Here is a 16,384-nt window from a genome sequence, read left to right on the forward strand (position 1 = left end):
GAAAAATGGCCAAAAACCAGGCTGTTTTTTGGTCTGTTTTCCGGCCTTTTTGGGGCCGTTTTCCAGGCCCAAAACAGCCAAAAAACAGGCATGCACGTGCCAGCCAGCTGGTCTTTGGGTTTCCAGCACTCCGGCATGCACACATGCACAAACATGTATATGTGTTCTGGTTTGGGCTCTTGGTCCCGAAGAGGTTCGCCATCACTGGTATAGGGCAGTGATGGCTAACCTTTTTGCCATCGTGTGCCAAAAGCGGGGGAAGTGCGGGGTGGTCACGTGCGTGCATGACCCCCCCCCATGGCCCCCCCGCTTTTGGTATGTGATGGCATGGTGGGCACAGTAGGCCCGTTTTTCGCCCTCCCCAGGCTCCAGAGGCTTTCTAGGAGCCTGAGGAGGGTGAAAACAGGCTTCCTCTCCACTCCCCGGAAGCCCTCTGGAAGCCGGAAACAACCCATTTGCCAACTTCCGGTAGGCCCAGAAGGCCTGAAAAATCAACTAGCCAGCATGTGCACGCGTGCTAGAGCTGAGCTAGGGCAATGCTCGCGTGCCCACCAATATGGCTCCGTGTGCCACCTGTGGCACCCGTGCCATAGGTTCGCCATCGCGGGTATAGGGTCTTCTGCTTGGGCAGGGGGTTGGACTAGAAGACCTCCAAGGTCCCTTCCAATCGTATTATTCTTTGTTCACTTAACAGGCAGAAATAGAAGCAGTTCTAACCTGGGAAACCTGTTCAGGCTTTCTTCAATTGACCAACATGGCTTCAGTACGGGAAGTGTCCAGTTTCACCGAGGACCTCCTGTGCCCCATTTGCCTCTCCCTCTTTCGGGAGCCCCGCATGCTAAAGTGCGGCCACAGCTTCTGCGCTCCCTGCCTGGAGCCCTGCATCCCCAAAGGGCAAAGACGGGGCCTCTGCCCCGAGTGCCGCCAACCCTTCACTTTACGCTGCATAATGATCAACCGAGTCCTCTGCAGCTTGGTCGAGAAGGCCCGCCTTCTGAAGCTGGATGAAGGGACTCAGCTGAGTGGCACCGGAGGCTGGTTCTTCTGTGAGGAACACGAGGAGCCTCTCAAGCTCTTCTGTAGCCAAGATGAGGAGTCCGTTTGCGTCATCTGCCGGGACTTGCCTCAGCACCGGGGACATGACTTCCTGCCCATCAAAAACGCGGTTCAGACTTATCAGGTGAGAACCGGACCTGAGAGGAGAAAGAAGGTGGCCTCTGGTTGAACAAGACCCTTCCTCTCCCCCTCTCCCTCGTCTGTCTTTTTTCTCTCAATTTGTGAAATTTATTTGCCACTTATCTCACTGGGGGGCTACTCGAGGCAGCTTATTTTGCAAGCCAAGATAAAAAGAAGTATCATATATGAATCATAATAAGTATCATAATAAACAAGGATACTGAAACGAAGCTTTTGAAACCTCCCAAATATTTACCAGTAAATATAAGCTAGATTTCCACTCTGAAACGCATGAAGAAACACTAATATTATACTGAATCTGTATCGCATATATGCAATTCATTTCCCATTTCCTGAACACCCTGGAAACAACGAAGGAGTGGCCTGTGGACCTCTGCCAGTGAAAACGGAGCTTGGAAGGGTTGCATGCAGCCTTTCTGAGCTCCGTTTTTGCTAGCAGAGGGTTGCAGGAGGCCGTTGCAGCTAAAAACGGAGCTTGGGAGCCTGTTTTTGCTGGCAGAGGGTTCGGGCCACCTGACATGAGGTCAGCCCCCCCCCCCAGGTCAAACAAAGCCCTGATGTGGCCCTCAATGAAATCAAGTGTGACACCCCTGAGCTAAGCCATTATGGACTGGTTAGTTTCAAGGCACCGTTTAGATCAGGGGTCTCCAATCTTGGCAACTTTAAGACTTGTGGACTTCAACTCCTAGAATTCCTCAGCCAGCAAAGGAACTCTGGAAGTTGAAGTCCACGAGTCTTAAAGTTGCCAAGATTGGAGACCCCTGGTCTAGATCAGTGTTTTTCAATCTTAGCAACTTGACTTGAGTTGTGTGGACTTCAACTCCCAGAATTCCCCATTCAGCAAGATTATAGTTGGTAAAGTTGAGAAACACCGGTCTAGGTTGATCAATTGGTTGATTATGCACCATCAAGTCGTTTTCGGTCCTGTTGACCACATAGATTTCTAGCTTGACCAAGCCCTTACAGAAAGTGGCTGTGGAAGCTGGGACAGGTAGTTCTCGACTTACAACCTTTGTTTAATGATTGTTCAAAGTTACGACAACACAAAAAAGTGACTTGTGACCATTTTTCAACTTTCTTTTCCTTTCAGGAACAGCTGAAGGCATCTCTGAAGTCTCTTGAGGAAGGTCTCAGGCGGTTGAAAAGGAGCCAGTGCCACCAGCAGGATAACATTATCGAATTAAAGGTGCAGCTGGGAAGTGGTGAGGGTTGGGACTTCCTGTTTAATGCTAAACCAAGTGTATCTTCTCTCTCTTCATCCCAGCAACTATTGCTTTCGATGCTACCATTTGTGGCTCATTCATTTAATATTAGGTGTTTCATAGTCAGCATTTAATCCAGGCTCTTGCAATTCAGTCCAAGGAAAAGAAAAGCTACCTGCTTATTTGATTTGCATTCAAATCAACAATAAATGAATAAATATGCTGTAGTGTGGCATTCAAGTCGCCAAAGCAAGCCGGGCTAGCCTAATTTTAACGGTTTTAAATTTTAAATTGGATTTTAATGGGATGTTTTTAATTGTGGGCGAAAGTATTTAATCTGGTTTTAAATTGTTCTTAACTTTTATATTTATGTATTTGATCTTGGCTGTTCACCGCTCTGAGTCCTTCGGGAGAAGGGCGGTATATAAATATAATTAATAAATAAATAAAGTTGTCAACCATGCATTTTTCAGGATATACCATTCTGTTCCCTCTTCCCCTAGGATTCTCAATTTAGTTTTAAACATTTAGAAGCACTGTGGTGCTCTAAGCTATGGACACTCTTACAATTAGAACTTTGTGTACCAATAAAAGGGAATATTTGTAGCTCAGGTTTGAAGGGTGGGGTCCTTGATGCTTTCTGAACTTGCTTGTTTTCTTGGAGATGTTTCGCTTTGCAACTAGCTAACGTTATCTGTTCTAGAAGGGAGTGGGATTTGCACTCCGTTGTAGCACTGATGATATTACCTAGTTTGGTAATGAAATGTCTACAAAAAAATCATTCAAGCTCAGAGAGCAACAGTGTGTCTGTGTATGTAAATAAATGGAACTTTGTGTGCATTGTATGTACATCTGTGCATATATGTGTGCTGTCACTATATTATAAAAAAGGCAAAAGATTTAAATTGCTGGTGTTGCTTAGGTAATCATTATAGTGGCATCGATTGATTGATTGATTATGAGTTACCTGACAGTGAAATGTCTGGCATATAAGTTTAATAAATACATAAAATAAATTAGATGCTATCAAGTAGTTCTCAACTCCGAGCAAAACGGAGTTTCTCCATGACGATTCATCCCTTACCTGGTTTTTCAGATTTTCTAATGGTGCCCCCATTGCCACTATGTCCACCAGCTTTGCATTTGTTCTTCCTCATCTTCTCTTTCTTTCCATCTTTCCTAGTATTAAGAGTCTCCTTCAGATAGTTAGGTCTTTGCATCAGATGCCCGAAGTAGGCTGTTTTGAATCATTAGTGCTTCAAATAATAACTCAAATGAGTTGATTTGATGGTCCACTTATTCATTTCTGTATCGCTATGCAAGGTATTCTCGGGAGTCTACCCCAAAACCAACACCATTGTGGACAGGTGATCATTTCTGTTTGACCAAACCACAACTTTTTGCTGTGCCCCGTCTCTGTTTTTCCAGACCTGCTCCAAATCCTTGTCTGATCATATCTCTGAAGAGTTTGTGAAGATGCACCAGCTGCTGAACGACAGAGAGATGGCTATGAAACAGGCCTTAGAAAACCAGCGAGAAAAGAACTTGGCTCAGATGGAAACCAAGTTAAAGGAACTGGACTGCAAGGTGGCTTCATGTTCAGAAACTCTGTGCCGTGTACAGGCTGGCCTTGAATGCAAAGATCACATTAGTTTCCTTAAGGTAAGGAGGACCATGGGCTGTGGGGTTTTCTTGGGAAGGAGAAAATTGCTGGGTGCATAGATTGCACCAAACCATAGTTAGAAGGATAATTTGGAGTTCCAACTTGAGCCGGGGTTGCACAAGGATAAATAAAAATGAGATTCAGACAGTTGTAAGGGAAGAAGAAATATTTATTCCTAAAAGCAAAACAATTTGATTTTAAGGGCAGGCTGCAGAAGCCTGGTGGCGCAGCAGACTAAAGCAGTGCTGTTAAAGCACTGTTATTAACATTCAGCTGCCTGCAATTACTGCAAGTTCGAATCTCACCAGGCTCAAGGTTGACTCAGCCTTCCATCCTTTCTAAGGTAGGTAAAATGAGGACCCAGATTGTGGGGGCAATAAGCTGACTTTGTATAAAATATACAAAAGTATCAAGGCTATTGCTTAACGCATTGTAAGCTGCCCTGAATCTCCAGAGAAGGACGGCATATAAATCAAATTTAAAAAAAAAAAAGGGAGCAGAGGAGGGGTACAGTGGCAAACTTTTATAGGGGGAGTTTATCTGGGATGTGGAAGTGTTTACGTGCTGAGGTGTATATGTGTGTGGGTGTATGTTTGTGAACATACAGTTCTGCTGGGAAACTTAATTTAGTTATCTCTATTTGCATTTGCAGACCTTATCCTTTGATATGTGGATTAGGCTTGGGGAACTTATTTTGTGGGCTGAGGCAGTTTGCTAATTTAATTAAGCTGGAGACACTGATTTTCAGACTGTTGTAGGTTCTGTTAATATTTTTAAAGGAAGATGGAAACAGTATAAAGAATAAATATATATTTGGATATAAAACTTCTCACACCATGATTTGTTCAATTTAGGGTTTAGGGTTTGTCACGACTGACAAGATATTTTTTTTTTAATCTTTGTCAGCCACCCAGTCCTAATTTTATTTGTTTAAGAAAATGGATTCGGCCACCCAACTGGCCGAATCCATTTTCTTAAACAAATAAAATTAGGACTGATTTCCTGTAACAATTGCTAGATTCCACAGTGTTTGTTCATGTAAAAGAGAGATCGATCAGTACAGTATATGCACCATCACTTTGTGTTTTCAGTGGCATCGCAAGCACTCTGACTCTACAGTCCTCAATTTTTGTTTCTTCTATATGTATATAAGTTGTGATTTTATTTCACTGGGATTTTTTTTTCTGATAAGTTAAAGTAGGACATGATCTACTGAGAACAGAATGTTGTGCACCATTAAAATGCAGAAAGCTTTGGCAGGAAAGTGGGTGATAACCCATGGAAAGAATTATTTTGATTATTATCTCACCTTTCTTTTTCTTCTTTCTTTTCCTTCCTTCCTTCCTTCCTTCCTTCCTTTTCTCCCACAGGAGGCAAAAGAGTTGCTAGAGAGGTAAGTAGTGTTCCTCTTTTCTTATATATCAAATTACAGCCAAAATTAGGATCAACATTTCCTTTCATAAGCAAGGTGGTTGTTAAATGTTGACCCCAACCTTTTTTTTTTTTTTTTTTTTTGCCACCGTTGTTAAGTGAATCCAGCTTCCCCCATTGACTGCTTGCTTCAAGCCAGCTTGGAAGGTCGCAAATGGCCGTCACATGACACACACCCCCCCAACGCAGCAATTATGATAAATGCACACAGCTTGTCAAGCACCTGTATCCTGATCATGACCAACAGCTGTAAATGTGAGGATCGGTTGTAAATCACTCCTTTCAGCATTGTAACTTTGGTCTCTCAATGAATGGTTGCTAAGTCCAAGACTACCTATATAATAAATACATGAAAGGAAGAAAAACATGAACCAACAAGGAAGGCATCACATTACATTAGTTTGCCTCCTCACTGTAGGCATAATGGGCTTGGCTCGTGTCAGGGGCACCTATGGTGGCCCAGGCAGGGCTGGGGGGGATCCACTTTTGCTAATAGTTTATTTTGCTAGCACTCTGCCAGCGAAAACGGAGCTCGGGGGAGGGGGCCTGCGTGGCCACCCTGGGCTCCATTTTCGGCTGTGATGGCCTCTGCTGCCCTCTGCCAGTGAAAAGGGTCACTGTGTGCGGCCCTCCCAAGCTCCGTTTTCCCTGGCAGAGACACCGCGGGCCAGTCCTTTGTTGCTTCCAGGGCAGCCCGACGGGCCAGATCTAAACACCCTGTGGGCTGGCTCCGGCTGGCAGGCCTTGAGTTTGACACCCCTTGTTGTGGAGGAAATAAATCAATGTACCGTAAACCCTTATCTCTATTAAGATCTACTTTAACAAATGAGCCTCTGAAGCAGTTAACAAGAAATGTTTTTATTAATATAAAAACAAAACAATATCTATTCAAATACTAAATTTATTTATTTATTTATTTATTTATTTTATTTTATTTATTAATAAATTAATACATTTATTAATAATATTTTATTTAAAAATAAATAAATGAATACTAAATAGTATTTCATTACTATTCTTAAATATCCTGTCAGATAGATAGATAGATAGATAGATAGATAGATAGAGATATAGAGATATAGAGATATTTAGATGTGTTTTTCTTTTAGCCAGGTTTTTCCTGCGTAACCAAGGTTTTTCTGCAACCCTAGCTCAGTGGAGTCACATCCACTCGATTCTGGGCTTTTTTCTTTCTGGCAGCCAGCAGGCCCTTGCTGCCTAGTGAGAGACTTATATAGATCTATTTCTAGCTCATTAGCCATTATCAGTAAGCCACAGCCATATCTCATGTGGGTGTGACTCCACTGAGCTAGGGCTGCAGAAAAACCTTGGTTACGTAGGAAAAACCTGGCTGAAAGAAAAACACACATAAATCCTACGAAGAGTAAGAAAATAGATATTGTACCTTTACAGGGAGGATACATGAGATGTGGGTATGGCTTACTGATGATGGCTAACGAGCCAGAAATAGATCTATATAAGTCTCTCACCAGGCAGCAAGGGCCTGCTGGCTGCCAGAAAGAAAAAAGCCCAGAATCAGCGATGTTAGTTCTTTCTCAGAAGAAAAAGTCTGTAAACCATCAGAACTGCCCTTCTAACTGACTTTCAAACTGCTCACAGTTTTCTAACAGAAGAGCTGAACAGAACACTCCTAACTGCCAACTGCCCTTTGGACTGCCAATGGTTTCCTGTCAAGAATCTCCTTTTATACTGTTAACTGTGACAGTTAGGGGAGGGAACTATAAATAAAAGCCCTGGAGATTCAAACCCGTCAGCTGCCTTCTGATTGGCTTATTTACTTGTCCATTCCAAAAGCCATTAATAGGCACAGCAGCTGAGAAATAACTTTTCTCTCACACCCCTGATGCAGGGTATATTACTTTGCCTCCTCACTGTAGGCATGACTTCCTCTTCCACCTTTCAGAAGCTGCTGGATTTGCCAAAATGAGTAGGTGAAGCTCCTCCATGCAGTATACGGAAGGGAAGATGGCTACTTGTTTACTTCCATTAAAAAAAAACCTCTGCTACAATTATAAAGTTGGCTCCTCTTCCTTCTTGGGAGTAGAGGCAAAGCAAGGCTGATTTCGCCACGAAAAGACTTTAATTGGGACGGAAAATGTTCTTCTGGCCCCTTGGCTCCTACCCATATTACTTGTAAAATCTCTGTAAAACTACAAAAAGAAAAAGTGGAGATTTTCCTGAGTGAGTCTTCACTTCTGATGATGACGTGGGCATTTTCTTGGCAATATTATGGCCATCGCCGCCTCCTGGTTTTTGCAACTTCCCTGGGAAGTATTCATCAGATCTGAATCTACCTAACTTTTTTGGAAGTCATCCTCTGTTGGCCTTGTGCTGTTCTCTGCTGTGATTATTTTAAAAATATATGGGTGCTTCTAATAAAACCTGATTTATGGAGCAGGAGATGTCCCAGGTGTAAATGTCTTCCAGTTCTAAATCCTCCCTCTTTCCTCCAATATTTTCCTTGTGTTTTTCCCTTTATTGCACAAAATCCATTAAAGAGGCAAAAAATTAATAATAGGGCAGCATCATTCTTTTTTTGATCAGAAATGCTCAGATATCTCTCTGTAGAAGGACCCCGATCTGATTCCTCTAGTTTTGATAGAATTGGGGCAGCTTATTCTAAAATGGCTGATCCTTGGGATGCTCTTCTCCTACAGGGTCCGTAAGGAACAAGGAGCTCCGGATGAACGCGAACTAGATGCTGCACTGGTAGGAGAAGATGGGCTGGAGGCCAGCAGTGAAGACACAGATGAGTATGAGAATGAGACTGATGAAGATTTTGATGAGGAAGAAGATGAAGAAGAGACAGCAGAGGAAGAAGAAAAGGAAAAGGAAGAGGATGAAGATGGAGTGGTGGCTGTAGATTTGAACCTGGGCGAGTTTAAAGGACCTCTGCAATTCTATGTCTGGAAGAAGCTGCTGGGTGAGCTACATCCAGGTGAGTTGAGGTTTTTAGACCAAATGTATTGGTTATTGGTTTATTACTTTTATACCCTATTTTTTGTGTGGAAGTTCAAGGCTATGTACTCCAGCAATAATCTGTAATGTGATGATGATGATGATGACGTTATCCATTCAGTCATGTTCAACTCTTGGTGATCCTATGGCCCAGTTCTCTCCACATCTTCCAATTTTGCACTGCTTCTCTGGTTCTTCTATGCTCTGGCTGGTGTCCAGCTTTGATGGTGTCGAGCCACCGTGTTCTTTGACTGCCTTGTTTCCATTTACCACTAATTCTTCTAAGTATAATTACTTAACTGCTCTAATTACCCTATTCTATACTGCGTTTCCCCGAAAATAAGACCCTGTCTTATATTTTTTTGAACCCTGAAATAAGCGCTTGGCCTTATTTTCGGGGAGGTCTTATTATTTTAGGGCACGTGGAGCAAGACAGGGCTCCTCTTGCTGTCTTACCTGATTTCCAGCTCTGTCTCCCTAACCCTAATCAGAGGAAATAGTGGGGACCGGCTGTGCATGCGTTTATATATTTTCGGGAGAGGGCTTATTTTCGGGGAAATTACACCATCATGTGGTCTGGGCTAAAAGAGAGAAAGGAAGCTTCAGACATGTTGAGGATGGCAGTAGCTTTATTAACAGCTGCCTAATATTACATTCATTTGTGTCTAATTTTTCTCTGGGCCACTTTATACTCCTGCAATAGCCTGCTGCACAAGTCCGTTCTCGTTCATTCTGAATTTCCATCTTCCTTCTCCAGTCCCTGCAAGCATCATTTTGGACCCCAACTCAGCTCATCCCAGGCTGGTCCTCATGGAAGAAGACACCAAAGTACAGTTCAATCTTAACCGACGGTTCTGGCTAGAAAACCTTCCGGAGACCTTCACTTACACACCGTGTGTGGTGGGACAGAAGGGCATTACCACTGGCCGCTTCTACTGGGAGATCGATGTCGGGGACAGCACCGATTGGATAGTGGGGATGGCCAAAAAGTCTGTGAAGCGCAAGAAGCAGCTGAACTTTCTGCCCAAGGAAGGGGTGTGGGCTATTGAGCTGAAGGCGGGAGAGTACCAAGCTTTGAGTGAGCCCCGTACGCCCCTCTCAGTCTGCGGGAAGATGGAGAAAGTTGGGATCTACTTGGACTTTGAAGGGGGGCAGCTCTCTTTTTACAACAGCAGCATGACCCACCTCTACACCTTCCAAGCATGCTTCCATGAAGAGATGCTCCCCTTTCTCAGCACTCAAAGCAGCTACCCCCTCTCGGTGTAGGACTTGGAGCTTTGAGATCTTAGCTCATGGTGTAGCATTGCAGAGAACAGCCTGGTGAAAGTTGAAAACATTGAGATGCATTAAGTCCATGCTATTCCCTCTTTGCAAGCAATCGCTCAAAGATTCGAAACTGGTCTGACCTGACTATTGTGGTCCATGATGGTTGTTCTAGGTGCAGAGACTGCTATAAGTGTAGCTTTCAAGTTGACCTTCTATTTCCCACATGCTTAATTTCCTTGACCCATTGACCGTAGTGAGGCTAGAGGTTGCCTCTGTCCACCTGTGGTGCAAGATTTTTTACCTGCTTTCAATGCATTTCACTGCAGGCAAAAACAATGAAGGCAAGCCATATTTTCTGCCCTTGGTTGGGAAGGCCTTAGTAGAGATGTTCAAATATTCCAATACTTAGTTGTGTTTGTATCTGTAACAAGTGATGATTTTCCTCATCACCCTATAATGCTGTAGGGCATTCCACATCAAAACAACTAGACACAAGGACAATTGTTTCTCCCCCCACCCCTCAATGCCATCATCATGCTAAACAACTAATTCCCACAACACTGTCTTATGCCCTGGGATCCCAAACCACCCAGTAGGACTGTATTACTATTATCCTTCTCATCTTTCCCATTTCCTATTCCTTTAGCATCTTATGACTCTAACTTTGTTGTTTATATCTCATGGTTTATACTGACTTCAGGAAAGAAGTTCATGCTGAAAATGATCTTCAGTGACATGTTCCACTTCGTGATCTTGTATATTGTCAGACAGTGGTTCTCAATCTTTTCTTCACCACAGACTGCCTTTAAATACCTTTTGTGGCCACAGATCCCCAAGATTTAACTCAAGATTGAAATCATAACATTTCTTCAAGCCTTCACAGACCACCTGTGATATAGTTTGGTGCTCTGCAGTTGCTAAGAAAATTCTCAATGATGTCCTTAAATGCTTTTCAGGCCATGTTCTTCACTAACCTTCTAGCTTCACTAACCTTCTAGCTTCACTAACCAATTTTTGAACTGCTTGTCATTGATGAGGTATCTTAATAAATAATAAATCTCTCATCTGATCTGTGGACCAACTAAACTGCCTTCCTTAACTTCAGCATCAATTACTTTTGGAAACCTCTGTCTCAACCAAGAAAAACTTTCACCTTATCACTTTCACAAAATGTTTTATCAATCTGATTTTTATGTGGAGACAAAAATAACTTTTTCAGGTCAACAAGTGCCATGTCACTGGAGATTCTCGGTCATGCAGGTCATGGTTGTCCCAGAGGTGGTTTTTCAAGAGGCTGTTGAAAAAGTTGAGAGAGGGCGGATACATTTTGGAGAGAGAGGACCACTGCTCAAAAGAGTACTGAAAGAGGCCATCTATGTCAAACTTGAACAGCCCTCCCTCAACAGACCTAGGCTTACTGAGTCAGTACAAGACACAATTAGTCCCAAACAAACCTATTTTATTGTAACAGCTGAGAATTACGTTCATTCCCAGCTGAGTCCCAATTAATTGCAAAGCAAGTCCTTCGGAAGAAGTCCTTCAGGATAATCACCAACCTTTATCTTATCTACAATGCAGTCCTTTCAACAGTTCCAAGAAGGCTCCACATCCATTTGCACCACTCAGGTGACCCTGAGGACACAGACAAACCTCCAAGTGCTTCAAAGACCCTCTAAAACAGTGGTTCTCAACCTTCCTAATACCACGACCCTTTAATACAGTTCCTCATGTGGTGACCCCCAACCATAAAATTATTCCTGAAACCATTGAAAATATGTGTTTTCCCATGGTCTTAGGCGACCCCTGTGAAAGGGTCGTTCGATCCCCAAAGGGGTCCCGACCCACAGGTTGAGAACCACTGCTCTAAAAGAATGCAAATGACCAGCTGTCTACAAGGAATAGAAATCCTTCCATTCCCCTCCATCCAGTCAGAGCTGAAGAAGCGAAAAGTCTTCAAAGAAAAAACAGCCTGGTAGCCTCTTGAAAAAGCACCTTTGGGACAACAAGTGCCATGTTTTTTCTGTCCTGGAACCAAATTATTTTGGAGTGGCCATTTCTTTTTAATGTAATGCAGCTCTCCTGCATAGCTGTCCCATTTGCATGTATGACGTATTTGGCCTATCTCAGCTGCCTCTATTTCTGGATCTCAACAGATATTCCAATTGTGCTTGATATGCCAGATGTGTTTTAAGAACAGTTCTATATTTTTATGTTTCTTTTGTGTGTGCAGCACAGACCACAGATCATGAAGAGTATATGATGTCATTATATAACAACAGAATATTTCTACAAAGCAATATGTGATAGGTTACAGGGTTTTTTTCCTGATTAACAGCCAGAAAGAAAGTGCAGCATGAAAAATTTGGCAGTCAAAGTATGTAATTAGATAATAGATATTTCCAATATATACTAATTGAAGCAGTAGAGTCAGCGACATAAACATTAAAAACTGATAGAGAAAAAAAAACCCAGAACTCTTAGATTTGGGTTTTCCCAGATGTGCCAGTATAACTGTTCTAATAAATGGAACTTTGAAAAATGCCTGCCTCGGAGTTTTTACTTGGAGTTGGGGACTTTCTGGAATGCTGACAGACATGTTAATCTGTTGGACCTAGAATTGACAAGGCATCTCCAGATAGAAGAGTAGGAGACGATCTTCCACTCAAGGATTTTGAAGCAGTCTACTTACTGCCCAATATGTTTGGGTTCAACAGAAGAGTAGCTCAAGCGTTGTACGGTGAAGATGTTACCCAGTTGGGTAATGAAATGTCTGCAAGGAAACAACCAAGATCAGGGAGCACCAAGGACTCCAGGTTTGCTTGCCTATGTTTTCCACCAGAAAAAAAGAGAAGAAAATGCAATAATCAAAAAGAGGAATGGCTATATACTGTAAAAGGAAAGAAATTGTGTATTTATATATTAAGTCAAAATAAAAATGACCAACCTGAATTTTACTCGACATCATGTCCATGCTCCGGCAGAACATGGATACCCGGCTGGAAGGGGGGGGTTGAGCCACATGGGTGATGGTGGTGGAATAGGCTTCCGAGTAGGCGTTTATGTGCACGGGTGCCTTATGGGGTCGCGTGGGATTAGCTTACTACTCTGAGAACACTCTAGAAAAGTGACGGCATCCCAGTACGTCCGAAGGAAATGAGGAAGTACGAGACCTTCCAGCTGAAGGTAATCTGGAAGGAACTATATAAGGACTCGCTTGCAAGGGCGTGACAGCTGCGTCTTTGTTTTGCTAGCTTTGCATTCCGGTTTCTGAAAGCGCTGATTGCCACGATTAAATGAAGATACACCAGCTTAGCTTCAAGCGTGTTCTTTGAGCGTGGACACAGTCCTAGGGGAGCCGAGAGGAAGACGCAGCTCCCCCTTTTCACAAGCCGTTTTGGAGCCACCCCCCCCCGTGAAGGAAGGAACGGGATGGCAGAGGGCGTAGCGGCCGACGTGCTGCCGGAGGATACAGCGGAGACCGTGGGCGAAGCGGAGGAGGAGGCTGACGCCGGGATGGATGGGGCGGCCAGCCCGCCGGTGGTGCGGCCGAAACAGCATGAGCCCGGGGTCGAAGGCGCCCCTAGTGAACGAAAGGAACGCGAACGCAACGCCCGGGAGACGCCCGGCCCAGAGACAGGTGGGATGCGTCTTCAAACCCCGCCCTATGCCGATTCCCAGTTCCGGGATTGGAGGGAACGGCGATGGCTGGAAGACGAGGAAGGGGAATGGAGCCACTCCACTGGCCTGGGGCCTTCCACCCTAGAGATCCTACGCGACCGTTTTGGCGAGGCGAGCTTTCGCGACGCGCCCTCCTGGCAGCCATGGGCGCCCAGCATGGAGGGCGCCACCTCCTGGTCGGGAGGCGGTACGGCGGGTGGGAGTTCTGACAGCAAATTCCGCCTTGCCAGCCCGAAGCTGAAGTTGGAGGGGCGTGAACAACGCTGGGTGAGTGGAGAGCGGAGACAGGCTGTACATTCATACGGTGGGGGCGAGGGCAGCCACGCAACTCCCGGTGCCGCTACACAGCCCGGGAGAGAGAGGAGAATAGATCCCGTGAGAGACGCCCCTCGACAGCTACCCGGCACAGGAGATAGGCCACCACAACAGCGTTACAGAGACCCGCTACCGGCATGGGGCCACGGTCCCTGGGCACCCCCCCTCCAGCAACATCCCTGGGGATTACCGCCTGTGCAGGCTACATTTGATGGAACTGCAGGAAAGGTGGCACTGTTCCTGAGTCAGGTAATAAGCCATATGGACCTTTATGGCAGATTATATCCTTCGCAGTGGTCCATGGTCGTGGCGGTCACAGCAGTGCTAACGGGGGAGGCAGCTGAATGGGTCGCCGATTTACATAGTGAACACGCCCGCGAGTTAACGGATCTGGGCCTGTTCCTTGAAGCATTACGCAATAGGTTCGAGGATGAAACTCGGACCCAGGTCATCGAAGGTGAATTGGTCAACCTACGACAGCGTGGTCGCCCTGCCAAGGATTATGTCAAGGAGTTCCGTAATCTGGCAGGAAAACTCCATTCGTGGCCAGAGCGATTACTTATCCACCAATTCCAGGCAGGGCTAGATAGAGAAATAAAACAGGCCTGTGTATACCGGGGTCTAGGCCCACGATTGTCCGAATGGTACAAGGCAGCGGTGAGCCTAGACGTTGGTTTACGAGAATTCAGGCCTCGGAACACACCACCATTCCAGTCCCGTCGTGGTCCAGGTGGCAGATCCAGTGACCGCGGGGCGTTTAGAGGAACCCCGGCATACGGGCCGACCGCTACCGAGGCGAACAGACGCCCGTTCCGGTGCTTTCGATGCAACCAAGAGGGTCATAGAGCTGCGGACTGCCCCGTCGCAGCCCCGCGACTGTCAACTCCCCGGCCATCCGTTCCGACTACCACGCCACGTGACCGATCCCTACGAACACCAGAACGCTCTAGGGTGGCCACACAGACGCCCTCGTTAGAACCGACAACCCGGTCCAGTAATACCATGCCAGGGACGGCTCGTGTCCCCGACGCATCCGAAGAAAGCGACAACGGAGATGAGTTGCAGGATCCTATGGTAAGTGACCCTGTACACCCCTTCCTGATACCAGTGACCCTTAGACATCCTATCACTAAGAAGGAGTGTGAACAAAAAGCCTTAATTGATACAGGCTGTACTCGATGCCTTATGCGGCAGTCGGTAGCTGAGGGCCTGGGCCTTCGGATCCTGACTCTTCGTACCCCCATTAAATTCGAGCAGATGGATGGGTCCATCCTGGGAGGCACACCTACCGCCAGTGTTACAGAACCCGTATTCCTGCAAATAGGAGCCCATCAGGAAATGATCCGGTTCATTGTAGTAACCCAGATGATCGAACCCATCATTCTTGGGCTCGCGTGGTTGGACAGGTGGGAACCACACATATGGTGGGAGGGGGGTTATCGTAGGCTCAGACTGCCATGTACAAAAGAGAGGGTGGCTCTCCAGCAAGAAACAACAAGACAAGGTACATACCCCCAAGCATATAATGACCTCGCCCGAGTATTTAGCGAGGAAGAATGTGACATCCTGCCCCCCCATCGGGATACGGATTGTGGTATCGAAATACTTCCCGGAGCCCGGTTACCAAAACCCCGTATGTACTCGATGACACCACAGGAACTGAAGGAATTGCGAACGTATATAGATAAAAACCTGGCCCGGGGATTTATTCGTCCCAGTCGTTCGCATTTAGCGGCACCCGTCCTCTTTCGAGGTAAGAAGGATGGCGGCTTACGTTTATGTGTTGACTACCGGGGATTGAATGCTGTCTGCGTAGAACCGTTGTACCCCCTGCCGCTGATAACTGATTTGTTGGCTACCCTGGCGTCAGGGAAAATCTTCACGAAATTGGACCTCCGCGAAGCCTATTATCGGGTACGGATACGTCAGGGAGACGAGTGGAAAACCACATTTAACACTCCCCTCGGCAGCTACCAGTTCCTGGTGATGCCTTTCGGTCTACAAGGGGCACCAGCGGTGTTTATGCAGCTTATAAACGGTATTTTACATGAACACCTATATCGGGGCGTCTTAGTCTATCTGGACGACATTTTGATCTACTCTGATACAATGGAAGAACACGTCCAGCTGGTTAGACAGGTCCTGACCAAGTTGCTGGATGCACATCTTTTTGTAAAACTCTCAAAATGTGAGTTCCACCAGGAGGAGATCGATTATCTAGGTTTTCGAATTAGTCGTACTGGTATCCAGATGGACCCGAAGAAAGTAGCTGCGGTCTTAGAGTGGAAAGCTCCGCAAACCCGTAAACAACTGCAAAGTTTTTTAGGTTTTGCAAACTTTTATCGACATTTCATTCCGTCCTTTGCAAAAACAGCATTACCATTAACGGAGCTATTGCGAACAAAAGGTGTGGTGGCCCCTGGGAAAAAACCTAGGCCGGGATACAAATTACAATGGTCATCTGAATGCCAACAGGCCTTTGAAAATCTTAAACGGGCTTTTGCCACTGAACCCGTATTGATACACCCTAACACGTCACAACCGTTCGTAATACAAGCGGATGCTAGTGACGTGGCAGTAGGAGCTATTCTAATGCAGAAAGATGCGAACGGTATGTTAAGGCCTTGTGCATACACCTCCCGAAAATTTACAA

At 45.4% G+C, this 16,384-nt stretch overlaps 1 protein-coding gene and 1 long non-coding RNA gene across 3 annotated transcripts in view; one reads left to right on the top strand and one right to left on the bottom strand.

Moving 5' to 3' along the window:
* The window catches only part of LOC117658285 (zinc-binding protein A33-like), a 26,028-nt gene that overhangs the window by 3,840 nt on the left and 5,804 nt on the right, over positions 1-16,384 (top strand). The window contains exons 2-7 of one of the 2 annotated variants that reach the window (XM_060690895.2): positions 699-1,180; positions 2,288-2,383; positions 3,828-4,061; positions 5,433-5,455; positions 8,172-8,452; positions 9,230-12,277. In XM_060690895.2, the coding sequence (XP_060546878.2) occupies positions 755-1,180; positions 2,288-2,383; positions 3,828-4,061; positions 5,433-5,455; positions 8,172-8,452; positions 9,230-9,738 (1,569 nt within the window). In that variant the 5' untranslated portion in view covers positions 699-754 and the 3' untranslated portion in view covers positions 9,739-12,277. Of the gene's footprint in view, positions 1-698; positions 1,181-2,287; positions 2,384-3,827; positions 4,062-5,432; positions 5,456-8,171; positions 8,453-9,229; positions 12,278-16,384 lie in introns of those variants that run through there. The other variant, XM_087888131.1, reaches the window with a different exon arrangement.
* Positions 9,580-12,692, bottom strand: LOC148115605 (uncharacterized). The gene is made up of 2 exons (XR_015732709.1): positions 12,428-12,692; positions 9,580-9,789 (listed from the first exon to the last, which is right to left on the bottom strand). It is a non-coding gene; the product is annotated as an uncharacterized LOC148115605 (long non-coding RNA).

This window comes from Pantherophis guttatus, chromosome 2 (genome assembly GCF_059756535.1).
Source record: "Pantherophis guttatus breed Tessera chromosome 2, ASM5975653v1, whole genome shotgun sequence".
NCBI lineage: Eukaryota > Metazoa > Chordata > Lepidosauria > Squamata > Colubridae > Pantherophis > Pantherophis guttatus.